A 27,025-nucleotide genomic window follows, 5' to 3' on the forward strand; every position below is an offset into this window, starting at 1 on the left:
GCATTTAACCCTTGCGCTTCATGCCATATGCACTACCACATGACCCCCCTACATCATTTTAAAAGAAGGTTCTTTTCTTTATTTTCCCCTCCTTTTCTTCCTTCCTCTCTTCCTTCCCCCCTCTCTCTCTCTCTCTCCCTCTCTCTCTCTCTTCCTCCCTCCCTCCCTCCCTTCCTTCCTTTTCTTTCCTCAGAGCCCTGCTCAGCTGTGGTTTATGGTGGTGTGAAGACTTGAACCTTAGACCTAAGAGCCTGTTCATATAACTATTATGCTGGCTCCCCCACACAGTGCATCATTTTAAAACCGCAGGTCCCTAACTTGCTCCGGTGTTTCCTTTTGTTTTTCCTGGAGTTTCTAATAGCCTTTGTTTCTCTATCTTGAGAGAACAAGAACCCACCCTCTAAACTAGCTCCTGTGTCACCTACTTGGTGTCTGGAGTCCCTGTGAAGTGGCTTGTAGCCTCATTGCTGTCACTCCCCTGGCCTCACCCTGTTCCTCCACCCAACCTTGGAGCCAGGTACCCAGTGATCCTCTCCATTGAGAACCACTGCAGCATTTTCCAGCAGAAGAAGATGGCCCAGTACCTCACCAGCATCCTCAGAGACAAGCTGGACCTGTCAGCAGTGAGCGGGGATGATGCTACTGAGCTGCCCTCACCACAGATGCTCCTGGGCAAGGTCCTGGTGAAAGTAAGCCCTGCCTGCTGCCCTGCTGTGCCCACCATCTCTGCTAGCCTCTGGACCAGCCTGGGGCTTCCCAGTGCCCACTCCTATGGGGGCCATCTCCAGGGGTCACTCCTCATGGCTCCTCACATCTGTCCCCCCACCCTAGGGCAAGAAGCTTCCGGCCAGCATCAGTGAGGATGCCGAAGAGGGTGATGTGTCGGATGAGGACAGTGCGGATGAGATCGATGAGGACTGCAAACTGCTCAATGGAGATGTGAGTGTTTGTATATGTGTGTGGGGGAGTGGTTTAGGGCACACATACTGGGCCTGGGGCAAGTAGGGTCCCTCCTAGCTTGACCCCTCCAGAACTAAAGCACTGGACTCCCACTTCGGAGATGGGACCCCTGTTGACTCCATTTCTTTTAAATTTATTTATTTATTCCCTTTAGTTGCCCTTTATTGTTTTTTTTATTGTTGTAGTTATTATTGTTGTTATTGATATCGTTGTTGGATAGGACAGAGAAAAATGAAGAGAGGAGGGGAAGACAGAGAGGGGGAGAGAAAGATAGACACCTGCAGACCTGCTTCACCACTTGTGAAGCCACGCCCCTGCAGGTGGGGAGCTGGGGCTTGAACTGGGATCCTTATGCTGGTCCTTGTGTTTTGCACCACCTGTGCTTAACCCGCTGCGCTACAGCCCGACTCCCATGACCTCCATTTCTGAACCAACTCACTGGTTCACTGGGTCCACCAGCAAGTGGGGGAAGTATGGGGGGTTACCTCTGCTTGCCTGGACTTTGACCTGTAATACCAATTTCTAGTCTCTCCCCAGCCAAAGTCAGACCATCCTGGCTAGTCAGTGGTGCTCCCTGTGCCTCAAGTCCAGCACTGGCACACCCCTGGGCAGTGCCACCCTTCATGCCCAAGTCATTGCAGCGAGTGTGTGACCCTTTTTTCCAGGCTGAGGCAGGTGGGGGGAGGCAGGCAGGGATGGATGTGGGGTGGGGGCACTCACAGGCTAGAGTGCTTCAATTAGCATTTCTGCTCCTCTGGGTGCTTTAAGGGAATGTGTAGAGGTGGGATAGGCAGCATTTCTCCCCAGGGGCCCTTATATGGGAAAATAATTGTACAGGGAGCTAGGATTTGCTGGCTAATTGTTTTAGAAAGCCCTAAGACAGTGGAAACTTCCAGGCCTGGTGGCATGCGACTGGTTCTGGGTCTCTGACAGGTGGTAGTGGCATTCCCATGCCTGTGGTACCTATCCTGATGCTTGGTGCCCAACTGTTCCAGACATAGGTCCTGTTCTCCAGGGGTCCAAGCAAGCTGGCCTCACTGGGGCTGTCCTGAAAGGCCCCTGGAATGGCCTTCCCTCCCTGCCCATCCCATCTCCTCGAGGATTGTTAGCATCTCAGATCCTGGGGGCACTGAGCATGTTCTGAACCCAGAGTGACCACCTAGTGATGATTCAGCTGCTTCCCATAAACTGTTGGCATTGCTTAAGGAGCCAGGGGTTGGAGCCAAGACAGGGGCTGGGACAGAAGCACAGCCAGCCCATTTCTGGCCGGTGTAGGCCTCCACCAACAGGAAACGTGTGGAAAACATGGCAAAGAAGAGGCTAGACTCCCTCATCAAGGAGTCCAAGATACGAGACTGCGAGGACCCCAATGACTTTGCCGTGTCCTCACTCAGCTCATGCGGAAATCTTGGACACAAGGCTGACAGCAAGGTACCAGCCCATGCCAGCCAGGTGGGCCCGGGTCGCTGAGGGGCCAGAGCTCGCAGCCTGGAGCACCTGTGCAAGCGTATGCAGATATACAGTGTGTATGTGGCCCTGTGCACACAAACACACCTGGTTCATGGGTGCTTGACCCTTTGCACACATGCAAACACACACACACACACACATACACACACACACACACACATTCATGTTCACACTTGTTCACACACACATATACTCCACTAGGTCTGGCTGCTTGGTTTCTTTTCATGAACAACCACAGGCTGCATGCCCCAGTGGTGGTGGTGGTGGGGTGTTATGTGTGTGATCTCTGGCAGTGGATGCTCTGGGGATCTGCAGGCAGCTCTCTCACCATGCATCTAGCCCTGAGGGATGGGGGCACATGTGCAGGGTGTGCAGAGGATCCCATGTGCACCCTGCCTCTGGCTAACCCTCCCCTCCCTCCCCCTCGAGCTTTCTCTGTGGGGCCAGGCCAGACTCTCCTCCCTGGGAACTCATCCCACAGGCAGTTAAGTTCCTGAGTGAGTGAGTGTGTGTGTGTGTGTGTGTGTGTGTGTGTGTGTAGACCGAGATGGGGGAATCTTGCCAGCTCAATCCCTCTTTGGGGTAGGAGGGCAGCAGGAACTTGCTGCCCCTGTCACAGCCCCTTGCCTGGCCCCAGGCCCAGCTCACTGGTCCCCTCTGTCCACCCAGACTGAGGAGGAGTCAGAGAGTGGGGAGGAACATGGAGCCAGCAGACGAAGCACCCGGCTGCTCTCAGGCAGCTTTTCCAAGCTCAAGGTGTGTAGGACTGCTCCCCACACCTGCCCTGAGCTCTCCCTGGGTACGCAACATGGTGTTCCCCCAGCCCCAGGGCTGCACTGCCTGCCAACACTCCCCACTTCTACACAGAAAAAGAGCAGCAAGCTAAGCAAGGTGGCAAGTGTGGAGGAATCTGAAGAAGACCTGGACTCACTGGGAAGTCAAGGGTCAGTGCCTAGCCAGTGCTCCCAGTGTGCAGCGGGGGCGGAGGGCAGCTAGGGGCCAGGTGTGGGCCCCTTGAATATCAAAATCATCCACTGCCTTTGCCCACTGCACTCCCTGGCACCTGGCACATAGGCCTAGTGAACACTGGCTAGATGGTCCCGTGGATCCATCTTTGGGGCCAGGATGTCTTCTTCTGGCCATAGTGGGACCTGGCAGTGTTCCTGGGACCCTGACCACCCTGACTGCCCCTGCCACCTGCAGGGCTGCCCGGCAGAAGAAGACTATGAAGCTGTCTCGGGCATTGTCAGACCTAGTGAAGTACACCAAATCTGTGGGCATCCATGATGTGGAGTCAGAGGGTAAGGCACTCAGGCAGGCAGGGCGTGGGAGGGGAAGAACAGAGGTGACCCTGGCAGGTCCTGACATCCCCCCCCATTCCCCCAGTGACCTCTAGCTGGCAGGTGTCGTCCTTCAGTGAGACCAAAGCCCAGCAGATCCTGCAGCAGAAGCCGGAGCAGTATCTGCGCTTCAACCAGCACCAACTGTCCCGCATCTACCCCTCCTCCTACCGTGTGGACTCCAGCAACTTCAACCCGCAGCCCTTCTGGAACGCTGGCTGCCACATGGGTGTGTGCACACCTGGGGTGGGGGTGGTGGGGACAGGCACATCTGCTGGAGTGAAGTATAAATGGTACTGAGTGCAAGTACTGAGCACTGCACCATGTGCAGGGTAGCTTTTTTCATGAAGCAGAGCAGTGGTGTCTCTCCTTTCGCTCTTTTTAACAAATATATTTTATTTGCTGTATTTTAATGAGGGAGAGAGAGAGAGAAGCCCTACTCATCTTTGGTTGATAGTGGTGCTGGGGATTGAACGTGGCTGGGACCTCAGAGCCTCAAGCAAGAGTTTTTTTGCAGAGCCATTATGCTGTCTCCCCAAAGCACTGGGAGGGGAGGGGTGTCTGTCCTAGGGCGGGTGGGGGGTGGCTATGGGGTTTAGACCGGTGGTTGGGGGTGTGGGCATCTGGTGTGGTGGTTAGGGTGCGGGCAAGCCTGGCAGAGTCCCAGTACATATCCTTCCTTGTGGCTAGACTCTCACCAAGTGAACACACAGCTCAGGTGCCAGGCACTCCTGTGGTGGCAGAGAAGTCCTGTCCTGGGCTCCAAGGCCCCTGTGCTGGCCACGAGTGACCACAGGGATGGAGGAGGTGGGGCCTGGCACTGATCCATTGTACTCACCCCTCCCCACAGTGGCCCTGAACTACCAGTCGGAGGGCCGCATGATGCAGCTGAATCGGGCCAAGTTCGGCGCCAATGGTGACTGTGGCTATGTGCTCAAGCCCCCCTGCATGTGCCAGGGTGAGGCGGGTCTGGGGGTGCCAGTGGGCAGGTGCCCCACCCTGCCAGCAATCAAGAAGATTGGTTTTGGGGAACCCTCCCTCCTTAGGCTCCTGTTTATAAGTTTCCCTGGCATATGAGGTCTGAGGGGCCCCCAGCACTGCCCTGGGAACCTCCAGGCCCTACCCCTTCCTCAGACATGGGATTCCTACTTGAAGCAGCAACTTCCTCCCTCCTCTGGCTTCCTGTCACCTTTTGTCTGCATCCTTCCCTGGAGCACCCTCTCTCAGAAGCATCTTTTCCTGGAGCACTTTCCCCTGATCACCCTTACCCAAGAGCATCCTTCCTTGAAGCACACCCCCCTGGAGTGTCCTGCCCCAGTCTCTGCAGCCTCCAGGCCCAATTGCCAGGGGACCCATCACCTGCTCTTGAGTGATAATGCCCCCATTCCCAATGTCCCCCAGCCCCTTGGGGCCCCTCTATCCATAGGCTCCCAGCACCCCCATGCTCCCCACAAAGATGCTTTGGCCTTGCACACACTGAGCCCTGTCCGTCCACACCACTGTCCCTGGGCCTGGCAGGGGGAGAGGAGGGGTGGTGAACTGTCACCCCATGGTCAGTGGGGTCCTGCCCTGCTCAACTCCCCCCCTCCCTGAAGGTGCCTTCAACCCCAACTCGGAGGACCCCCTGCCTGGGCAGCTTAAGAAGCAACTAGTCCTGCGAATCATCAGCGGGCAGCAGCTCCCCAAACCACAGGACTCCATGCTGGGCGACCGTGGGGAGGTAAGAGGGACCCCAGGGTAGGGGGTCCTGGGGGGTGCCTGGGCCAGCCTGACTCACTTCCTGCAGATCATCGACCCTTTTGTGGAGGTAGAGATCATCGGCTTGCCAGTGGATTGCAACAAGGAACAGACCCGAGTGGTGGATGATAATGGTGAGGAGGAGAGTGAGGGTATGGGGGTGCGAGGGTTCAGGCTGTGACCCCAGCCGGAGGTGGGGCATGGGTGGGTGTATGACAGGGGTGAGAGAGGTGGCTTAGGGTGCATCTCTGGTCCCCAGGCTTCAACCCCATGTGGGAGGAGACACTGGTGTTCACCGTGCACATGCCTGAGATCGCCTTGGTGCGCTTTCTTGTCTGGGATCACGACCCCATTGGGCGCGACTTCATCGGTCAGAGGACACTAGCCTTCAGCAGCATGATGCCAGGTGGGCAAAGAGCAACCCCCCAAAAAACCACCACTCCCCAGAAACGGGGCAGGACTCCCTATGGGGAGGGGAGCGGTGTGTGTGTGGAGGGTGCTTCCTGGAGAAGACTGCCCTGCAGCGAGAGTGTCTGGGCGCAGGCTGAATCCCCTCTGCCATAGGCTATCGGCACGTGTACTTGGAAGGGATGGAACAGGCCTCCATCTTTGTCCACGTGGCTGTCAGCGACATCAGTGGTAAGGTGAGTGGCATGGAGGCGGAGCTGTGTCTGGCAGGGGCACCCTAAGTGTCTGGGGGCCTTCGAGGTCATCCCACGGGCCTGTCTCTCCCCCAGCCAGTGGGCAGCCCTGGATGCAGCAAGTGCTGCTGGTGGTTGGCAGGCGGCAACCGCGTGGGCTGCGGGACAGCGTTGTAGCCACCGACCCGACAGCCAGGGCTGGGGCTCCAGGACGACGCTGAGCCCTCTCTGGGCACCCTGGCTGTGCCCGCCTCCCCAGGTCTCTGGCTTCCCTGCTTCTCCGGGGAAGGGTCTGCCCGGCTATGCCCACCCCATCCCTTCCCTCCTGGCACCACCATTCCCTTCCTGAGGGCTGCCCTGACCACCCCTTCCATGCAGCCCGGGGCGTGCTCAGCTGCCGGCCCCGCCTCTCCTGCCTCTTCTGCTGCTCTCTCCCTCCGGCCAGGAGGTGCCAGGGACACAGCCTCCACAGTTCCAGCACTCTGTCGCCCGTCTGTCCATACGTCTGTCGTGTGTCTGCCTGTCTCCACGGGCATCGGTGTCTCACAGCGTCGCTGTCTCTTTGGTCTTGCAGTGAGCTCTGTGTCCCAAGTCTGCTTTAGGAGCCCAACCCCGTTAGGAACGCCCAGGTACCCCAGCCCCGGGGGCACACGGCTGGCCTGCCCCCCGCATGCTCAGGCTGCCCAGCAGCACCTTGGAGCCTGTCACCTGGTGTGACACGTATGCTGTGTTGGTTCTGGGTGCCTCAGCCCCTCCCACAGAGCCGCATTTATGAAGCAGGTCCAGGACTTGTCCAGGGCCCGCACTGCCCCAGCCCCTGTCTGTCTATAGCTGTGAACGCTCCTCCTCTCTTTCCCTTCATGTCCCCTGACCCCTCTTCATGCATCCACAAAGCCCAGTGCCGGGGTGGGAGAGCCCAGGGAGCAGCAGCTACACCCCCAAATCCTGGACCTTCTTCTAAATGACTCCCTAGCCCGTTGACCAAATTGCTCTGGATTTGGATCTTGAATCTGAAGCTGATTCAAGTGTGGGCATGGCAGCAGAGCCCCTGGCTGGGCGTGCCATACAACCCTGGGGGGAGCTGTGGCTGCTGTGGGCTCTCAGCATGTGAGGGCCTCTGCACCCTAGGATGCAGCTACTGGATGGGTGGTCCTGGGACCCCCACTGGTCACCTTGGGTTGCAGGGTCACTGGAAAGACACCACAGGGACCGTCTGGGATGGGCTGTCCAGGAGGTTCAGCACAGGCAGCCTGGGTAGCCAGGAACACAAGCCCTGAGGAGAGGGTGGGGCGAGTATGGGGTAGACTGCCCAGTAAAGTCTAGGAAAGCTTCCTGGAAGAGGGAGAACCCTCCAGGGAGCAACTGGCAGGGGCATGGACTTGCTTCCCCATTGTGCCTGGCAGGGATGGGGGGAAGATTAGTGAATGGGAGCTTGGGAGCCTGCTCTAATCACTCTCACTCTTTCTTTCCTCCTGGTGGACCTGTGCTACCCTGAAGTAGGGCCAGGATCTGGGGCTTGACTGGGGAGACTCCAGGAGGGGGTACAGACTGGGCCAGTCACTCCTGTTTTATGTTGGGGGCCTCTGTCTGCCCTGTTTCCCTCCCACTTCCATAGCTCTGACCACCACTAACACACACACACACACACACACACACACACACACACACTGCTGGCTCCTTGGTGGCTGGCTTGGCTGACCCTGCCAGTGCCCCCCACCCCCATGCCTGGCTGCCTGCTATGTGGGTCTCTTCTCTTGCAGGTCAAGCAGGCTCTGGGCCTAAAAGGCCTGTTTCTCCGAGGCCCAAAGCCCGGCTCTCTGGACAGTCATGCTGCTGGGCGGCCCCCACCCCGGCCTTCTGTTAGCCAGCAGCTGCTGCGTCGAACTGCCAGTGCCCCCACCAAAAGCCAGAAGCCGGGCCATAAGGCCTTCCCGGGGCTAGTCCTGGATGGGCAGGACACTGCCCCCCAGGGGGAGGTCCTCGTTGTGGCCACCCCCAGCTACAGTCCCACCCCGGAGGTCCCTGCCCGGGAGGAGCCTGGTGGTGGCAGCAGCAGCCCTCGAGGTAAGGTGGCGGCGAAGGCGGAGAGGAACCAAGCACAGGTGCAGCCCCCGAGGGCTCCTGAGGGCCCTGGGCCCGCAGAGGTGGCCGCCACCTGCATGAAGTGTGTGGTGGGTTCCTGCGCAGGCGACGATGCCGAGGGCCCACATAGGGAGCCACCACCTAGCCCCAACTCCATGCGGAGGCAGGGGGCCATCTGCCAGCAGCCCTGCGCCCGGGCAGACTCCCTGGGGGTGCCCCAGGCCCTGGGGAAGAGCTCAGGGGCCTCCTGGGCTCATCATCAGGGCCTGGCTGGCAGTGGTTTGGTGTCCTCGGACTCTAGCAGCCCTGCCAGCCCTGAGGGGGTGCTCCCTTGCTGGCCTGAGGGTAACCGCAGGCAGCCAGGTGCCCTGCAGAGGGAGCTGAATGCCCTGTTCGTTCAAAAGCTGGAGGAGATTAGGAGTAAATCCCCCATGTTCTCCACGGGTAAGCCCAGATGCCAGAAACCCCAAGCTGTGTCTGTGCCCCCCACCCTCCCTCAACCCCAGCATGTGTGGACCAGCCCATTGTGCTTCTGTGTCCAGGCCCTCCACCGTCCATGCGCCCCTTGCCTGTGCCTCCTCGCTCCCGGCTTGTCCCCAGGTTTCCAGCTTGACCCCGAGGCCTATCCATCTGAAGTCTGGCTACCCTAGCCCTGGAGTTGCCCTAGGTGTGGCTGGGGAGCCCCCAAGTTATTTGAGAGTGGCCCCCAGCTTCTCGGGCCCCTGCCCTGCCTGACCTGGCTGCTCTTGGCTCGCTTCCTAGGACTTGGTGGCTTCCAGCCCTCTGTCCACCCCACCCAGGACCCTGTGGTGCTGGGCAAGCCTGCCCCTGGCTGGGGTTGGGTGCATCACTGCAGCCTTCAGCCACCCTGAAACTCTTAGGGGGGCTGAGAGCTTTAGCACCATGGCCTCACGATTTGCCAAAGATATGTGAGGCCCAGGCCACCCGCCCTCAGGCTCTGCCACTGTGTAAAGGTCTACCCCAAAGCCACCATAGCTTCACACCTTCATCAGGAGGCCTGAGGTCCAAGTGAGCTGGAGCCCAGCCTGGGAAGGAGGGCTGGAAGCTGAGCCAACCCTCCCCCCCCAGCCTTGCTGTCCGTCTCTCCCTGTGCCAGCCTGCTCATGCTGACCACCCTATTCTTTCTATCCCGTGCACCATACTGCCTCCATAGTTAGGAACTGAGAGCAGCTAAGTGCCAGGTAATGGGGTGCCCTGGCCCCTGTGGGCTGTGAGCCCAGTTTTAGGAGGGCCAGACTGGCCCAGGGAGCCATGTGCTTGCCTGTCCACACAGTGAGGCCCAGAGGGTGGGCTATGTGTGTGTGTGTGGGAGGGACCACTGAGCAGCAGTCCTGGGGCACCTCCCCCCTCCCCCCACAGACAGTTGCCCCTTCTCCAAGCAGGCCCAGGGCCACCCTGACCCTTCTCCCTCTCTCCCTGCAGACAGCCACCCCTTCTCCAAGCAGAGATCCGTCTCCTCCTTGTGCAGCCTGGAGACCATTGCCGAGGAGCCAGCCCCTGGTGCAGGCCCCTCCGTCCTGGGGGCTGTCCCCCACAGTCCCCATCAGGAAGGGCCCCAGTACTTCGTGGGACCTGGCACCAAAGCCACAAGCTCCCTCGGAGCTGCTCTGGGGGCTTTCAAGCCTCTCCATCCTGGGCATAGGAGCCAAGGGGATGCAGAGCTCACCCCAGAGAGCAGGCAGAAGATGTGCAAGAATGGGGGCCCTGGGGGCCTGTGTGAAGGATCCCATAGCCAGCCAGCCAGCAGGGGCCACCCCTGGGCCCTGGGCCCTGGGCCCACTGTCAGAAGAGCCCAGAGTGAGGGGCAAGTGCCCTGGGAGCTCCAGGGCCGGTGGCGCCCCCTGGCTGGGCCAATCCCTGCCATGTGCTCGGACATAACAAAATCTGATCGGTTCTGGCAGCGGCTGGAATCTGGCAGCCACCAGGACAGTGTGTGCTCATCCTCCAGCATGTCTTCCAGCGACACTATCATTGACCTCTTCTTGCCAGGCCTAAAGGGGGGGCCCACCACACGCCTGCCCCTGCAGGCCCACCCGACCTCCTCGGCCCCCCAGGACCTGCCTGCTGTCACCAAGAGCAAATCCAACCCCAACCTTGAGAGTCTGGGGGCCCAGGCCACAAGGCCACACTGGGGGCACCTCCCCCAGGCAAGGCTCTGGGACTGCTCCGTGGTGGCCAAGTCTAAGAGCCTGGGGGACCTGACTGCAGATGACTTTGCACCCCAGGGAGAGGGGCTGGGGCACAGCCTGGGACACCCTGGTGGGGTGGGGATGGTGGGCAGGGGCCCCCCGAGGGATACTTTGACAGAGCAGCTGCGCTGGCTCACTGGCTACCAGCAAGAAGGAGACATCACATCACCCACCAGGCTAGGCCCCATGGGGGATGGTGTGCCAGGGGTTGCAGGCTTCCTGCGCCGTTCTTCCTCACGTAGCCAGAGCCGAGTGCGTGCAATCGCCAGCAGGGCCCGGCAGGCCCTGGAGCGGCAGCAGCGGCTGCGGGCTACGCAGGGGGTCCCTGAGGAGGAGCGGGGCACCCCTGAGGGCGCCTGCTGTGTAGGTCAGGAGGGCTATGGGGATGTGCCCACCCAGGCCATCACCAGCCTCCTGCTCAGGCTTTGAGTGCCCAGAGCCCCATGTGGCAGCTCAGGATGTGGGGGTGCTGGCATCCAGTGGGCCCTGCTCAGGCATGGCTATTGCCCAGAAGCAGGAAGCAGACACCACCCTAGAGCGTGTGCTTGCAGACCTTCATGTGGCCACATGGAACAGCCCCTCCCCGATGCCCAACTTCTGCATAAAACCTGCTCTGTACCCTCAATAAACACATTCACATTCTCTGCATGGAGCTGTCCGCCTGCCCTTCTGTGCAAGGAATCCAGATACTCCCAGAACCCCTCTCCTGTGATGGCCCTGAGGACAAAGTTTTGGCTGTGTGTGGGGCCGCCTTTCTCTAGAGCAGCTGAGTTACAAGGCTCAGTGACATCACTGCCCTACTGCAGAGGCCCCTGGGAGGTAGATGAGGGTGCATACTGGGGTGCTCTTGCTGTGTCCTCTGTTGTCCATGAGGGTCTTTGCTGGCCAGCTGCCAAGGTGGGCAAAGGCTTGTTGGGGGTTCACTGATACCACTGCCCCCTCCCATTCCTGGGTACCTGGTATACCACCTGCCCATTGGGTCTGGGGTGTCTACACTCCCACCCTAGTGGTGGCCACTGGGCTTGGGCTTCTAAAATCTTGACATGTGAAGAGGCGGGCTGCCTGTGAAGGAGGTGGGCAGGGGCTTCAGCAGGGTATGGGCAGCATCCATGTGCTGCAGGGGGCAACTGAATGGAGGCCCTGTATGTATGGGGGGAGCAGAGGCTTTACTGACAGAGGGGTCAGCCCTCTGCGGGCAGGGATGGTGCTCTAAGCACTGTTGCCCAGTGGGGCAGATGGCACCAGGCTGAACAGGGCTTAGGCCTGAGCTCTGGCTTGGAACCCTGTACACTGAGGATCCCTAGACCAGTGGTATCCCAAAGCCAGGGAAGAGGGAGGAGGATCAGAAGGGCACAGAGGTGGCTCCAGGAGCTAGTGACCTTGGTGGGTACTGCCGAGGGAACTGGACACACATACAGCAGCTGCTGGGGGGGTGGGGCAGGGCCAACTGTGTGGGGCTCCCACTCCAGGCCATGCAGGTGAGGTGGGGGCAGCTGCTTAGCATGGTCCCCATGTCTCTCAGATATGAGGGGGTGGCCTTCCCCAGGCTGAGCTTGAGTGTGTGTGTGTGGGAGACCCTGGATGATGTTCGAGGCCTAGGATGGGGTTAGAGGCACTAAAGCGTGAGGGGCCAGTGCCTGTCTAAACGTTCTGGAGACCCCAGTGCTATTGCCTGTCTCAGGAGGGTTTCCGGCGCCTTCTGGGTAGATAAGGCCCCCCCATAGCAGGGCTATGGACCAGGGGGTGCAAGCCAGGACAGAGTCCTCCTCAGATAGAGTATTTATTTGTGTGTGTGTGTGTGTGTGTGTGTGTGTGTGTGTGTGTGTGTGTGTGTGTGTACACATAGAAAAGAGCATTTAACAGTTAAATATATTCCAACACAGGTGGCCTTGGGGACAGAGCTATGTCTCTGCCATGCCTGTGGCAACTAGGGGGCAGGAGCAGTTGCCCCTTCCCAGACTGAGTTTCCAAGCACAGTGTGAATGTGGCTCTGCTGGCCAGGGCCTCACGGATCTGGGACCTCATACTTGAAGATGACACTGAAGAGCTGGCCACCCAGGCGTGTGGCCAGCCAGGCATTCTTGATGACGGCTAGCTTGAGGCTCTCACAGCGCAGTGCCGCATGGTAGTTGGTGTGTACAGCACGGCCCATGCCCTCAATGACCACCAAGTCGGTGCCACGCTCCCGTACCAGTGCTGCCAGCCCCTTGTCCAGGCGGCTTCAGGGAGGAAGGGGGCTGTGAGGGATGGCTGCCAGTGGGAACCCCACCTCTGCCCACCTTTAGAGGGGTTGACTTTGAGCCCCAAGGCTCTTTATGTACCCTGAGAGGGTCTGGAGGACACCCCAGAATAGGCTAATGACTGGGCATCCCAAAGCCCTTGGGGCCCTCTGGAGAAGCAGCATGTGTCAAGTGAGTGAAGTGACAGTGACTGTGGGTGCCTTAGGACATCTGCAGGGGACAGTTTGGACCTCTGAGCCCACACATTGCCATGCCTCAGGAAGCACTCTCGGGGTGGGGGTGCATACCTGAGGTCCAAGCATGGGGAGCTGGAGCCTGTCTGTGTCAGACGCAGCCTCTCCTCTCTGAGTGCGGAGCTGTGGGCACAAGGGTAGGAGCAAGTGAGTGGTGTAGGAACCCCCGCACATCCCTCAGGACAGGCAGCCCCCTGCCAGCTTACTGGACAACAGGGTCCATGGCTGCGATGCGCTCGGCCACGATGAGGGACTCGCTGTAGGTGACATCATTGAGGGCGGGGCCCGAGTTGCAGGCCAGGATGACCTGCGGGATGCCAGAGGCTTCTTAGGGAGCCCCGGGCAGGCAGCACCCCACAGATCCTGGCCTCCGCTCACCCAGAGCAGCCACCTCCCCTCCCTTCACACACCTACCTGCCCAGCGCCAGCCAACCCAGAGTGGAGGCGAGGGGCGGCTGCACTCACCTCAGTCCCTCTAGAGAGAAGCTCCCTGACAAAGGGGAAGACTCCCAAAATGACGTCTACTCCACTGTTATCTGCGAAAATTAAGGCACATTTGTGAGGGGGCCCCTGCAAGACAAAACCAGGGTGTTCAGTTGGGAACAGGTGCGTCCTGCAGCTCCACACCTCCACACACCACACTCCCCGGCTGGCTGGCGGGTGCTGGTACCCAGGTACTGGGCGGGGCCGGCCTGGGCTTCTTCCACAGTGGTGGCTAGAGTGCCTTTGGGCTGAGACCCACTGGCTCCCTTGGACAGAGCCAGGTGTGCTGGGAGCCCCAGGTCTGGGCACCCCGTCCTGGCCGGCCCCACACCCTGCACCCACCCTGTGCCCAGCCGGGCAGAGCAAGACAGCTGTGTACCTTCAGTCTCTGAAGCCACTTGTCATAGGCGTCCACCAGCCAGGGCCTCGCTGTGGGAGAAAGGGGGGGGTCAGCAACTACCAGCCCTGTGGGGACTCACATTCCACACCCAGCCAAAGGGCCCATATGCATGCACCTGTCATCCGTACCTTGCAACTTCCTCTTGGCCTCCTCAAACCCAAACTGGGGGTCAGATTCAAGGACACTGTGGGAGGAGAGGAGAGTCAGGGAAGGATGGATCAGCCATCACCCTAGGGAGTGTGCCGGCCCAAGGGGGCCACCCCAGTGCAAATCTACTGCCAGGCACGGCTCCAAAGTCCAGAGGGACACGGGGTGAGGCTGGGGGGCCTGGTGGCTGCCCCTCACCAGCATAGTGACAGCCCACCTATGGGACAGATGGTGGCAGTGGCCATAGGGTGGGGTGTGAGCTGTGTAGAGAGGTGCTGTGTGTGGAGGTGACATGCCCCCCACATGCACATGGACTAGCCTGGCTAAGTGTGGTGCAGTGGCCACGAGCTGAAGACCTGCATACATGGAGGGTGCACACATGGGCAGCTGTCCTCTTGTGCCCACACCCATGGGGCCTGGCTAGCGGGATAGCCACACAGAGCTGCCGTGAGCTGGGGCTGAGCCAGCTGGCAGGAGGCAAGGGTGAGGCCAAGGGGCAGGGGGCAAGCACCTACTCAGAGACGGCTTTGGCCCCCCAGTCAAAGACGTTGCCGGCCAGGAGCCCCTCTGCCAGGGCCAGCTGCCGCTCCTCCCAGCCCAGTGTGTCCAGGGCACGGACCACTCGCTGGAAGCACTTGAGGGCTACACCATTCTCCTGCTGCTTCACCTGCAGGACAGTGCGGGGTCAGCAGGGGGCAGAGTCCAGGCTGGGGGGGGTGGAGGGCTTGGCATTGGGGACAAGGCAGGGAATGCCGCTCGCTTTTTCCCCAAGTGCGAGCTGAAAGCAGGGGGCAAAACTACCCCAGCAGATTGCAGGGTTGTGGGCCTCTCCAGCCTGGGCCAGAGGTGAGAGGGTGAGAAGGACCTGGGGGAACCATCATCTGCCTGGTTGTGCTACTACCCATAAAGGGACAGGGGCTAGGGGGACCGGAGCCTTGCGTTGGCCTGGATATGACTTCTGGTGCCAGCAGCTGGAGAGGATGGCAGCTCTGGAGTAGACAACACTCACCTTGGAGTAGGGGTCTGGGAAGTTGAACTCATTTAGACAGTGCTCCCGGGTATCCAGTAGGCTGCGCACAGTCAGGGTCCCATAAGCACTGGGGACATAACAGGTGCTGGTGAGCTGATAGCTGCCCCCTGCTCCCTGCCCCCCACCCCGGAGACATCTTTAGGGCACCCAGGTGCCAGGAGGATGCCGGGGAGGAGGTGGAGAGCATGCTGGGCACAGGTTCAAAAGCCCTGGGGCCCTGGGTGGGGGCAGAGCCATGCCAAGATGAGGGCACTCACAAGGGCTGGTGCCTCAGTGTCTGCAGCTTGTCCCAATACTTTTGGCGGAACTTTTCTGCCCTCTCAGCAGCATCTGTGGCACCTGGCTGGCTGGCCACAGCACGCTTCACCACCTACCGGGGTTGGGGGTCAGTGATGGCCTCCCCTGGCCCTGGGCGGAGCCACTCTTCCTCTTGCTTGCTCATAGCTCCTGCCCTTCAAGAAAACAGGCCTGGGCCATACCGGGGCCAGGGCAGACCTGGGGACCTTTTCTTTTTCACCTTATTTCCTTTTTTTGCTACCAGGGTTATCACAGGGGCTCCATGTCTGCATGAACCCATCATTCCCAGTAGTGATTATTTTTAACAGAGCAAAAGACAGAGAAAGAGATAGAGAGATACCTGCAATACTGCTTCCCCACTCATGAAGTTCCAATCCCCCTGCAGGTAGGGAGGCTTGAACCTGGGTCCTTACACATGGTGCTGTGTGTGCTCTACTGGGTGAGCCACCACAAGAAGCATGAGCCCTAGTGAGCTCCAGCCATTAATCCAAGCCCAGCACCCCACCACTACTGCCCACCTCTCATAATGGGTGGTTTTTAAAAGAAATGTAGGGCTTGGGAGTTGGACAGTAGTGCAGCGGGTTAAGCGCAGGTGGCGTGAGGGAAAGGACCGGCGTAAGGATCCCGGTTCGAGCCCCCGGCTCCCCACCTGCAGGGGAGTCACTTCACAGGCGGTGAAGCAGGTCTGCAGGTGTCTCTCTTTCTCTCCCCTTCTCTGTTTTCCCCTCCTCTCTCCATTTCTCTCTGTCCTATCCAACAACGATGACATCAACAACAACAAGTACAATGATAAAACAATAAGGGCAACAAAAGGGAATAAATAAATATTGGAAGTGCAGGCCTGGCAGAAGAGCCCCTGTGGACAGTACACCCGAGTTGTTGACTGGGTGACCAGGCGCCTCATGGCACAGCAACGTTCTGGTGCTGCATGCTCTCCAAGCTTCCCTCCAGCCTGCGTGTGTGAAGAAGTCAACTCAGAGAGGTCAAGTGCTGGACATGACCAGGTAAACCAAGACTGTACAGGTGCTGTCACCAGCAGAGGCACTGGGGACTCTTAGAGGGACAGGACTCACTGATGCCACACCCCAGAACTGACATCCCCAGCTCAAACATAGATTCTGGAAAGCCCCACCTGGCTCCTTGCCCCCCCACCCCATCACCCCAGGACTCCAGAGGGGTGAGGAGTGTGCATGGAGCAGTGCTGAAGCCTCACCCCATCCAGGGCCTCCTCAAAGCATGTGAGCCAGTACTTGCGGGCCAGGGCATCATCTGTAAGGTCCACTGTATCAGGCATGTAGGAGGATGGGTCCAGGAGCAGCGGTAAGTTGACCAGTGGCCTCTCTAGCCGGTCCATCTCTAGCAGGTCGAACTGGGGAGCCAAGCAGGTGGACATTCAGCCAGGTGTTCTGGGAGCTTGAGAAGGCTAGCTCCCCATCTGGGGCTCCAACAACTCCCCACACCTGGCCCACTTCACCTATCACCTGCCCAGGGGCCTGTGCCCAGGGGCTTATGCCCAGCTTGGAGAGCCAGTGGGGGATCCACTCCCTAACACCATCCCAGTCTATTCACCCCAAGGCCCCCCACAAATGAGTTTCTCCACTACACTGTCACTGCTGTGCATCCCCCTCCCCCAGCACCCCTACCTGGGAGCTCCCAACACCTCCTACTGGTCTCCTGCCCTGGAGCTCCTTACTCACACCCCAGCACCCCACTCCTGGGGCCCTTGTTCTACAGGTTCAGGTGTCACCTTCATTCACAGTTCTTCCCCCAACTCCCCCCACTCTGAGAGGCGGTCGGAGCAGATGAACACCACCCGTGTCAAGAGCGCCATCCCTCCCCCCCAGGCTGAGCGACGGCCAGCCTCATACATAGGCTGTGATCACTCCACCCAGCATGGTGGGTATGTGAGCGCCCTCCACGGCTACAGCCTGCCGTTGAGCAGCCCAGTCTGGTTTCAGCAAGCCAGAGCCCTGTGGGTGGGGTGTGCATGGAGATGCAGCCACTGGGAGCCAGGGCTGTCAGATGAGCAACACTTCTAGAACACAACCTTGGGAGACTAGCTGCCCCCACATGGGCCAAGTAAAGGGCTAGCTCATATCCCTTGCCCTGTGCCTCCAGTAGGATCCACCCCTTTCTTTGCTTGGCTCTGAGCAGATACCCCAGGAAACAGTGGGTCCTCTGGGTGTGGGAAGTGGATGTCCCCACCACCATGCAGCTCTGTGGGGACACAGTGCATAGGCCACATGATAAGTGTGCCAGGAATATGCCATCCCGTCAGGGCCACTGCTGGAACCCCAGTGCTACACTAGAGAACAACGGGACACTGACCCACTGGTCCTGGACCCTAGGCTATACTCGCTCAATCAGAGCTGAGTCTGCCGGCCATACATCAGGAGCAGAGCCATGAAGGATAGAGGATGGGGGCAGGGGCACAGGGCAGGCTGCACAACTAGGCCAGGGCAGCAGTCTGGATAGGGCTGTACCAGGAGAGCCTGGGCTGACAAAGCCCAGCAGTCAGAGCAGTAGGCTCCTCCCAGGAGGCCACGAGCCCATTCTAGGAATACCTATCTGCCAGCTGTCCCCCTACCACATACACACAGTACTGACTCACAGGAGCCCTGTGCCAGTAGGGCCAGTGTTAGCTAGAAGGCACAGTCCAGGGAGCCCATGGCCACCACAACAAGGCAGCACCTCCCTGGCTGATGCTGGTCTTGCCCCCACACTCACTGTGCCGCTTCTGGAGCGCTGCGCTGGACATAGATCCGGAGATGAGCTCATGAGTCCTGAGCTGCCAGCATAGTTCTCGCCCCAGCTGTACTGGTTGGGGTCTGGCAGGGAGAGACAGGCATTACCAGGCACCCTCCTATGGGGCGCATAGAGGACCAGCTGTGGGGAGCCGCCGTGGAGTGGGGGGGCATGCTCTGTGCTGTCTTACTCTCTGATTACCACTGGAACTTCTTGAGAGGACATGGACACCTTCCTAAGATCTTCCACGCTTGGTAAAGAGAAAAACAGTGAGGAGGACTGGGAGACAGCTAGCTTATTAAAGTGCACACTTTACCCTATGTGAGGACCCAGGCTTGAACCCCCAGCACCACATGGCAACACCATGCACAGCACCAAGGAAAACTCCATGAGTGGTAAAGCAGGGCTGTGCTGTCTCTCCTCTCTTCCTCTCTGTGAAATCTAAAGTCAAAAAGAAGGCTGAGAGCACTGGAATCATGCATGTGTGAGGTCCTGGCAGTGAGAAATGCCCAGGCCAGAGGCCTGCAGTGGCATACTTGGTTAAGAGCACAGGTCACCATGTATAAGGTCTAGGGTTCAAGCCCCTGATGTGGTAAGAGGTAAGAGTGGTGAAGCAGGGCTGTAGGAATCTCTGTCTCTCTGTCTATCATCCCCTTCCCTCTCACTTTCTCTTTACCCAATAAATGGATATATCTTTTTTTAAAAAATTCACTCTTTTTTTTTCCCCCCTTCTTTTTGCCTCAAGGGTTATCACTGGGCTCAGTGCCTACACTACGAATCCACTGCTCCTGTGGCCTGTTTTTTGGTCAGGACAGAGAAACTGAGAGGGGAAGGGGAGGTAGAGAGGGAGAGAGACAACTGCAGACCTGCTTCATCGCTTGTGAAGTGACCCCCTGCAGGTGGGGAGCCTGGGGCTTGAATTGGGATCCTAGTACTGGTCCTTGTGCTTCGCACTATGTGAGCTTAACCCAGTGCGCTACGGCCCAGCCACCCAGATAAAATATTTTAAAAAAATTAAAACAAAAGAAACACCCAGGCTGTTCCGACAGCACTGAGCTGGCCTTGAACTTCTGGGCCAGTCACATCTACAAGTCCCTTAACATCTCTGCGACAGGACAGGCTGGAAGCACATGTGGGAGCCCAGGCTTGGCGGCCCACTAGGCTGCCTGGTGGGCAGAGGAGGACCCTGCCCTGAGCCACCACTCTCAAAGACTCCTCTGGCCTCCTTATCCTACCTACCTGCAGTCTACCTGAAAACCCAGTCCCATAGAGAACCACGACAAAGGTACAGCCCTCCATGTCACTGTGGATCTCAGGGTTGAGAGAAAACTACCACTGCTTTTATGGAACACCCGATTCTGAAGGTGCAGAGCAGGTGGGTTGGCATGACGACTTCACCATTCAGTGCCCCTGGCTGTGCCCAATTTCCTCCATTACAGGCCATGACTGACCTAGACCATACCCCAGTACTAAGCGAAGACCCACTCTTCAGGCTATGCCCTCCCAGAGCCCCACCTATACCCTAACCCCAAGCCACACCTAGCCCCAGGTCATGTCCCAGCCCCAGGTAACACCCACCAGCACTCTACTCACTGTCTTGCTCTGCTCCTTTAAGAAAGGCTCCAATGGCGCCCAGGTAGCCTTCATGTCTCAAGAACAAGGCCTGGACCTCTCCCTGCCGGGCAAAACCAGCCTGAGCGTCTTGCCTGGCACACAGTTGAGTCCCCGAGGCTGCCAGTCAGCTGAGCTCAGGCCTGGGTGTGCAGATCCACACCCTACTAGGCAAGGGCATCAACTTTAAGTGCAGGTGGAAGACCTGGTTGTTTGGAGGAATCTGAAGACAAGCAATGCCTCCCCCAAAGTCAGTGGCCCCCTGCCATGTTTGTCTGGCAGCTCAGGCCCTGACACACACACTGTTCACCTGGCTGGGTGCCTGTGGTACCTTGGAAAAGAAGTTGATGCTGTAAGTGATGGTGCGCATGGTGACCGGGTGGCCCCGGATAAAGAAGCCGCCAAAGTACACCCGGTCCAGACCGTGCAGCTTAGCGTAGAGGCAGGCCAGCTGCCCAATGTCATTGCTGATCATGTGCAGCAGGCTCTTGGCCATGTCCTCCTTGGAGAACTCTGGGGGGGGGGGGGGGGGGCAGGAGGCAGAGAAGACAAGGATGCTGCAAGCAGTGCCAGGTAGGAGAGGGGAAAGCAGAACACAGGGGCAGACGGACGGTGAAGGCAGGATGGAGAGATGGGCCAGACAGAGAGAGCCAGAGAGGAGTGAGAGAGGGAGAGATGAGAAGACAGGGGGCAAGATGGGAAAGCCAGACAGAGGGGGAAATATGGGGGAGACTGAGGGCAAGATACAGAGAGAGAGAGTGTGAGTGAGAGAGGGAGGGAGAGATGGGGAGACTGAGGGCAAGATAAAGACAGTGAGAGACATAGAGGGAGAGATGGGAGAGAGGATAGATGGGGAAACTGAGGGCAAGATGGGAAGAAAAAGAGAGACAGTGAAAGAAAGAGGGAGAAATGGGAAAGACTGAGCGCAAGATAGAGAAAGAGAGAGAGAGTGAAAGAAAGAGAAAAAGAGACAAAAAGACAGTAAGGAAGAGAAGAAAGCAAGGAATAGAGGGGTGAGTGACAGGGAAGGTAGATGAGGAAGACACAGAGGGAAAGACATGCTCATGTGGGAGGCTGGCAGTATAAGTGAGAAGGGGGACAGAAAGGAGATAGCAGGGCAGGAGGACCCCCTCCCCCACACACACACCCTGCCCTGGGAGCTCAAGGTGTGGCTTCAGGACAAGTGTGACTGCAAATGGCTCCTGGCCATTGACTTTCAGGGAACAGAAGCCAAGAGGCCAGACTCCACCTCAGCCCCTCCACCCCCACCCTGCACAGGCTCTGTGCCGTCAGTACCTCTGTCGACGGTGGCTGACTTGCCAAAGCTGCTGGCAATGAGGTTGCCACTGAGCCCTAGCGTCTGGTGGGCACCGCCGTAGATGTCCTGCACCAGCATGTCTACGTTGGTGTGCTGGCCCCTGGAGGCCAGGTGCAGCAGTTCATCGAACTTCTGCAGGGATAGCACTGGCATGATGGGGGGCAGGGAGGGGGTGCCCTCAGCCCTCCGGCTGGGGGCTGTAGCCAGGAGAGGCAGGCCATGTGCTAGGGCCTCCCAGCAGAGTGACCATTTGGCCACCAGGCCACCTATCCTCCCCAGAGCCAGGGTGAGTCCGCCCCCACCCCCACAGTGAGTGGGCAATGCCATCCCGCAGCCACGACCTTGGTCTTGGTGAGGAGAGCCCCGAGCCCCCAGAAGGTGCCACCTCCGATGGAGCTGCCCCCGATCCACTCGAACCTGTCCTCGGTCTCTACCTGGGGGAGGAGTGACACTCTGGGACGCTGGGACTCGGGGATGGCGGTGTGGGTGGTATGCTGGGTAGGCACCCATCACGGAAGGCATAGCCCGATGCCCCACCACCTACCTCTCCCCTGAAGCCTGGCCTCACCTTCACAATGGAGACGCCGGAGCCGATGTTGACTAAGAGGTAGGGGAAGATGTTGGGGTGATTGGTCTGGAAGCGGAACTCAGGGTCTGCATCCTTCTGGTACACAAAGGCCTCCTGCGGGATGTTCTTTAGCACGAAGTTGCAGCCCTTGATCAAGCAGGTCATCACATCCTCCTTGTCCACCCTGAAGGATGAAGGATGGATGAAGGAGCCTGATGAGAGTTGGCCAGGGCTGTCCCTGCTCGGCCACCCCACCACAGCCCTGCTGACCCTGTCTGCTTCTGGGCTGGACCCAACTCAGACACAGCACCTCAGGAGGGGACCGCCAAAGGAAGCCCACCCCATTATGTTTCTCCCTCTTCCTCAGGGCCTGGTCTTCCTCTCACCTCAAGTCTCTCCCCACATAGCCCTACCCACTATCCTCAGTCACCAAAATCCGGAAGCTTCATGGCCCTCAGCTGCTACCCCAAGCCTGGCTGTGAAGTCCTGGGAAGGGGCGTGTGGGGCAGGAGCTTGGGCCCCTACTTACTTCAGCCGCAGTTTCTCCTCTATGAGGTCCTTGAACTTGTACGCCCCACCCCCGGTGGCCTGGATGACCTTGGTTTCTGTGTTGACCAGATGGTCCTTGATGAAGTCCAGGCAGGCCTCGATGTAGGTATTCTCAAACTTGACAAAGTGCAGGCGTGCCGTCACCTCCTCCTGCACCGAGATCTCATAGGGCGGTTCGTAGTCCTGCTCCATGTCCTGGGTGGGGGAAGTAGGATGGTGGGGGGGGGGGGTCTGCTTGGCCTGCCTGTCTGACCCTGGGGACCTGCAGGAACAGGCCTGAGACTTGGGGGAATGGGCCTGACTCCTGAATGGTGCTCACCTTGCCTGAGTGGTCAAAGGACCTCACTTTGGCGACTTTGTGCTGCACAGTGGAGTAGTAGGCCAGCTTGGTCAGCGACCCACCTGCAGGAACATAGAGGGACATCAGAAGGAGGGGCTGGGGGCCTCAAGGCTCAGGTCTGACACACTAGACCTTGGGGGTCACCTATTCTCAGACCCTGGAGGACTGAGAGAATGACAAAGCCAAGACCCAGGGCTTCCTCTGCATAGCCCAGCCCTCCTTGGGGTGCTGTGACAGGAGGCTCGGGCCACCCATCTCCCTACTCCAGGTCTTCTCACAGCCAGTGGAGACTGAAGACTGGACCCTCTCCTGTTCTTGAAAATAACCCACAGGCGGAAGCTGATGGGGGGGGATCAGCTGCAGTGTGGGCTCCTGAGAAGGCATCACCAACAAAGAGAGGAAGGAGCAGCATGCTGGGCGCCACAGAAAGCAGGCCAGCCACGTTTACAGGGCCCAGCTAGAGCCAGGCAGAGCCCATGCCACCAGGGGGAGCTGAAGCCATCTTATGACAGAAGAAAGCAGAGCAAATGCCCAGAGCAGTGGGCTGGTGGTGGTGCACATGGTTAAGTTCTCCTGCTCCTCATCTGCAGAGGGGAAGCTTCACTAGTAATGAAGCAAGTACTACAGGTGTCTCCTTTCTTCCTCTCTTCCTTTCCCCTCTCAATTTCTATTCTATCAATAAGGAAGGAAAAAGGAGAAGAAAAAATGGCCACAAAGAGTGGCAGATTCATTGTACAGGCACTGAGCCCCAGTCATAACTCTGGTGATAAAATAAATGCTCAGGGCAGAAAACAGACTTGGAAATATCAAGTGTGCCAGAGTTCACCCAGATCAAGAATCCAGATCAGGCAGACCTGAGTGGATGGGCCTTGGGTGCCTGCCCCCTTGGCTGCAGGTAGCCCTGTGCACTCAGTAAGCCTGATGCCACCACCATGGCTGTTCAGTCCCTGCCTATGTGCTCAGTGGGTGCAACTAGGCTTACAAGCTTTCTTATTCCTGTTGGCTCCCGTCTGTGAGTCTCTTTCCCCAGATAGAGGGAGAGCATGCGGCAGTGAGGGTGCAGTCTAAGTATTTATTTATTTATTTATTTATTTATTGGATAGAGGCAGAGAAATCAAGAAGGAAGGGGGAGATAGATAAATAGACACCTGGAGATGGAGAGTGGGTGCCTGAACCCAAGTCCTTGTGCATGGTTACATGTGTGCTCAACTAGGTGCACCACTGCCCAGCCCCAGATGAGGATGTATCCTAAGAGACACAGCAGAGTGGCCTGGGAGGGAGCACAGTGGCTAAAGCACTGGACTCTCAAGCACGAAGTTCTGAGTTTGATCCCTGGCACTGCATGTGCCAGAATGATGCTCTGGCTTTCTCTCTCAAGTTAATAAATGGGAGCTAGAGAGACAGAGATAGAGGTAAGAGGGCACAGAAATCACTACAAGCTCACCCGGGTGACAGAAGCCCAGTCTTGGATCCCATGTCCTTACATGAGCTTTAAGTCACAACCAAATGTCACATGTTGAGGCTGGCTGAGGGGCAAGCCGGATTCTATAAGCCATGCCCAGAGATAAGCAATACCCACAAAGGTCAAAACTCTGTCCCTGTCTCCCAATCCCCCATGGTAAAGGCACAAGTGTGGCTGGGGCAGGCCACATGGGGCAGAAATGGCGTGACCACACTCACGTCACAGAGCATAAAGTTGGGCTGGCAGACAGGAACTCTGGGGGTTGGCACTGTGCTAGTCTGTTACACCCCTGGGGCATCTCTGTCTGACCAGAGGAGCCTGACCTGACCACCTGAGTCAAACATTTGTGGTCCACCCAGACTTTTTAGCCAGCACACTGCTGCCTTGCAGCCTCTCTGGCCTCCAACTGACCAGGTAGAAACTGGAAGACCAGTCTGGATCAAGTATGTAACAACAGATGAAATGTCCTTTTGCCTTTTTGTTGTTGTTTGGTTAAGTTTTATTTATCAATGAGAAAGAGAGAGAAACAGAGCATCACGCTGGCACACGCAATGCTGGGTAATGAACTTGGGGCCTCATTCTTGAGAGTCCAGTGCTGTAACCACTGTGCTATCTCCTGGTCCTCATCCCTATGCTTGTAACAGGGGATGCACCCCACAGACAAGGCACATCAGAGAGGAAAGTGCTTGCTGAGAACACAGAGGCCAAGCTGTTCTGGACCTGAAAGCCTAGGAAGGCCAGGGTGAAAGCAGAGGAAACAAGCCTTTGTGGACAAGCACCATAGCTGCCAGTTCCTGAGGCCCCACTGCGAGCTGGGACCTGCCACCAGATGTTCTAACAAGCAAAAAGGGAACAGGTCCTTTGGAGAAGCTGACTCAGGATACAGGCTCAGGAGGAATCCAGAAAGGAAAAGAATGCAATTCCACAGATTTCCTTCTGCCCAGGAACCCCACCCACCTGAGCCAGAGCAGAGGCTATGCTGGGACCCTGGGGGTTCAGGCCCTCCCTCAGGACAGTCCAGCCCCGGGGCTCCAAGCTAGCCTCTGGGGGCTACATAACACCTGAGACTGACCCTGTGGTCAACTGATTTTTTACTTGTTGCTGTTGACTTATCCCTCCCTGCCTCCCACTTTTCTTTTCCTACTAGAGAAATGCTTAGCTATTGCTTATGGTGATGCTGGGAAATGAAGTTGGGAACTCAGAGCCTCAGGCATCAGAGTCTTTGCAGAATCGCTGTGCAGTCTTCCACACACCCCGCCCTGTTTGATTTACTCCTGCCAAACATAAAGAGGAAGAAGGAAGCCCAGAATCTCTCAGGCACTGGCCCTGCCAGAACACAGGTTTCAGGAGAGGCCTGGCCCAGCTCAGTCCCCAAGGACCCTGGGTTACCCAGGGTTACCCTCTGCTGGTTCTGCACTCAGCCCCAGCAACAACCCTGGTAAGGCCACTAAGGCTTCCAGGGTGGACACTCAGGATGCAGGTAAGGGCTCTCCACATCTCTAGAGGTCACCTCCCTCAAGTCTGTGGCTCAAATGACCCCCAAGAACAGGACAGCAGAGAATGCATGACACACACCCGAGTGAGTGGCCCAAGGGGACTGCCCAGTGTGTCAAATGTCAGCTTCCTGGAGAGGCGCCCTCATCGGCTCCAGGACGGGCCGCTTAGCTATGGGTCACAGCGGTGTTATGCCGGACTGTCTACACCAGCTGGGCTTCCAGGAGCGCGAGCGAAACCAGCGCTGAGCAGGTGGGAGCAGGAGGGAGAAGTAGCCACTAAGGGGTCTCACTCAGTTCGGCTGCCTCCAGGAAGCCTTCCATCCTGACATGCAGGCAGCGGCCAACGCTCGGCCGCTTACTAGTCAGGGCCCAAGGGTGAGTCCTTCCCTTTAGGCTTGGACCTCAGCCCTAAAAGCCGGGTGTGAGGGAAGGGCCTGGCCTGGGGCAGGGGATGGGCCGGGCCGGGCGAGGTGAGGGTGTGGGGGGCAGCAGGCCGTGGGCTACCGAGGACCTGTGCCCACAAGTGATGCCCAGCGACATGCCTACGCCTTCCAGTCCTGGCCTGAATAACCAGACCCCGACCCTGCCAACGGCTGCCCGCCATCCCAGGACCCATGGTCCAAGGGGCTCACACCCTGCTCCCCGCGGCCAGCCAAGGACTACTTGTCCCGGCATGCCCCGCTGCGGCCACGCGAAGGCTGCCGAGAATTGTAGTCCGCCCGCCGAAGAGAGGCTGCGCCCCCAGGGCCCGCGGACTACAAAGCCCATGATGCGAGAGAACCGCGAACTACAGGGCCCGTGATGCCACGCGCGCCGGGTCCGCGCCCCCGCCCTTCGTCCTTGCGGCCACCCCCGGCCCGCCAGTCTAGCTGCCCGCCTAGCCGCCCAAGCCCACGCTAGCTGGACGCCTCCAGGCCCTCGCCACCTGGCCGCCGTTACCTATGTCTATGGCGAAGCGCTTGGCGTTCTCCAGGTTGCGGAAGATCTCGTCGGGGGGCAGCGTGATGCTCTTATCCAGGCTGTCCCCGCTGCTGCCGCTACCGCTCGCACCGCACTCCGCCATTTTGAATGTGCCCGGCAGCTCATCAGCCATGCAGATATATGCGCATATATTTAACTGCTAAACACTTCCCGTGCATATTTTATGCAAATTGTGCTCTGGTCCCGCCCGCCGCTGGATCGACTTGGGTTGTGCTGGGATGGAGGTCTCCGAATCCCGAGGCAGCGTTAGGGGGCCCTAGCACAAACCTAGGTCTCCAGCTGGCCGGATACAGAAGGAACTAGGAGTTTGGAGACCACTTCTTACAAGGGGCGCCTGACACCAGCCGGTCAGGTGCAGATTCCCGGGGAAGCAGCACTGTCTGTGCCAAGTCCCCTCCAAGTGGGGAAGTCGGAGAACCTCCCCTTCCGGAGTACCCAGTCCGGAGCACCGGATGACTCCGCTGCAGGGAGTGCAGGGGAAAGCAGGGCGGCCTGTCTAGGGGAGGCAGCCTTTCTTGGCAATGGGGAACGTGTTCAGCAGCTCGAGAAGGTTCAGAAACTAAAGCTTCAGATGGTGGTGTGGACAGGGCCCCGGGACTCGGTGCTTGGAACCTCACCTCACCCCGCATGGTGATCCTTTAGGGGTGCGTCTCAGCCAAAAAGCAGACGGGACTCTTCAGAAAGA

General features: G+C 58.5%; 2 protein-coding genes across 11 annotated transcripts in view; one reads left to right on the forward strand and one right to left on the reverse strand.

The window, feature by feature from the left end:
• PLCH2 (phospholipase C eta 2) overlaps nt 1-11,086 on the forward strand; it is a 53,184-nt gene extending 42,098 nt beyond the window's left edge. For 7 of the 9 annotated variants that reach the window (XM_060199899.1, XM_060199903.1, XM_060199906.1 and 4 more), the window contains 14 exons: nt 518-689; nt 832-939; nt 2,236-2,391; nt 3,100-3,186; nt 3,298-3,374; nt 3,634-3,731; nt 3,817-3,999; nt 4,621-4,728; nt 5,366-5,490; nt 5,557-5,641; nt 5,767-5,913; nt 6,072-6,151; nt 7,909-8,212; nt 9,674-11,086. In XM_060199899.1, the coding sequence (XP_060055882.1) occupies nt 518-689; nt 832-939; nt 2,236-2,391; nt 3,100-3,186; nt 3,298-3,374; nt 3,634-3,731; nt 3,817-3,999; nt 4,621-4,728; nt 5,366-5,490; nt 5,557-5,641; nt 5,767-5,913; nt 6,072-6,151; nt 7,909-8,212; nt 9,674-10,869 (2,926 nt within the window). In that variant the 3' untranslated portion in view covers nt 10,870-11,086. Of the gene's footprint in view, nt 1-517; nt 690-831; nt 940-2,235; nt 2,392-3,099; nt 3,187-3,297; nt 3,375-3,633; nt 3,732-3,816; nt 4,000-4,620; nt 4,729-5,365; nt 5,491-5,556; nt 5,642-5,766; nt 5,914-6,071; nt 6,152-7,908; nt 8,675-9,404; nt 9,433-9,673 lie in introns of all 9 variants that reach the window. The other 2 variants (XM_060199905.1, XM_060199907.1) reach the window with 2 other exon arrangements.
• A 1,141-nt stretch (nt 11,087-12,227) lies between these two features.
• Nucleotides 12,228-26,603, reverse strand: PANK4 (pantothenate kinase 4 (inactive)). Of its 2 annotated transcripts, XM_007529503.3 has the most exons (19): nt 26,299-26,601; nt 22,381-22,463; nt 22,042-22,256; nt 21,513-21,696; nt 21,286-21,378; nt 20,923-21,076; nt 19,958-20,139; nt 19,609-19,690; nt 17,998-18,098; nt 16,484-16,639; nt 15,231-15,343; nt 14,953-15,040; nt 14,459-14,610; nt 13,925-13,980; nt 13,776-13,825; nt 13,379-13,483; nt 13,120-13,220; nt 12,968-13,036; nt 12,228-12,659 (listed from the first exon to the last, which is right to left on the reverse strand). In XM_007529503.3, the coding sequence occupies exons 1-19, from the start codon at nt 26,450-26,452 to the stop codon at nt 12,446-12,448; spliced, it is 2,352 nt and encodes a 783-aa protein (XP_007529565.2). In that variant the 5' UTR covers nt 26,453-26,601; the 3' UTR covers nt 12,228-12,445. The 2 variants fall into 2 exon arrangements, 1 of the variants encoding a protein (XP_007529565.2); XR_009552066.1 differs by lacking the exons at nt 12,228-12,659; nt 12,968-13,036 and having other exon boundaries at nt 13,379-13,449; nt 26,299-26,603.
• Nucleotides 26,604-27,025: the final 422 nt, after the last annotated feature.

This window comes from Erinaceus europaeus, chromosome 10, assembly GCF_950295315.1.
Source record: "Erinaceus europaeus chromosome 10, mEriEur2.1, whole genome shotgun sequence".
Taxonomy (NCBI): Eukaryota; Metazoa; Chordata; class Mammalia; order Eulipotyphla; family Erinaceidae; genus Erinaceus; species Erinaceus europaeus.

What these genes read in the sequence shown, in the direction of transcription:
- PANK4 (XM_007529503.3), bottom strand. Translation starts at nt 26,452, where the DNA reads ATGGCTGATGAGCTGCCGGGCACATTCAAAATGGCGGAGTGCGGTGCG. An exon ending in GAGGAGAAACTGCGGCTGAA is followed by an intron (nt 21,697 to 22,041) that starts GTAAGTAGGGGC and finishes TTCATCCTTCAG; the next exon opens with GGTGGACAAGGAGGATGTGA. An exon ending in AGTGGCTTCAGAGACTGAAG is followed by an intron (nt 13,484 to 13,775) that starts GTACACAGCTGT and finishes TTTGTCTTGCAG; the next exon opens with GGGCCCCCTCACAAATGTGC.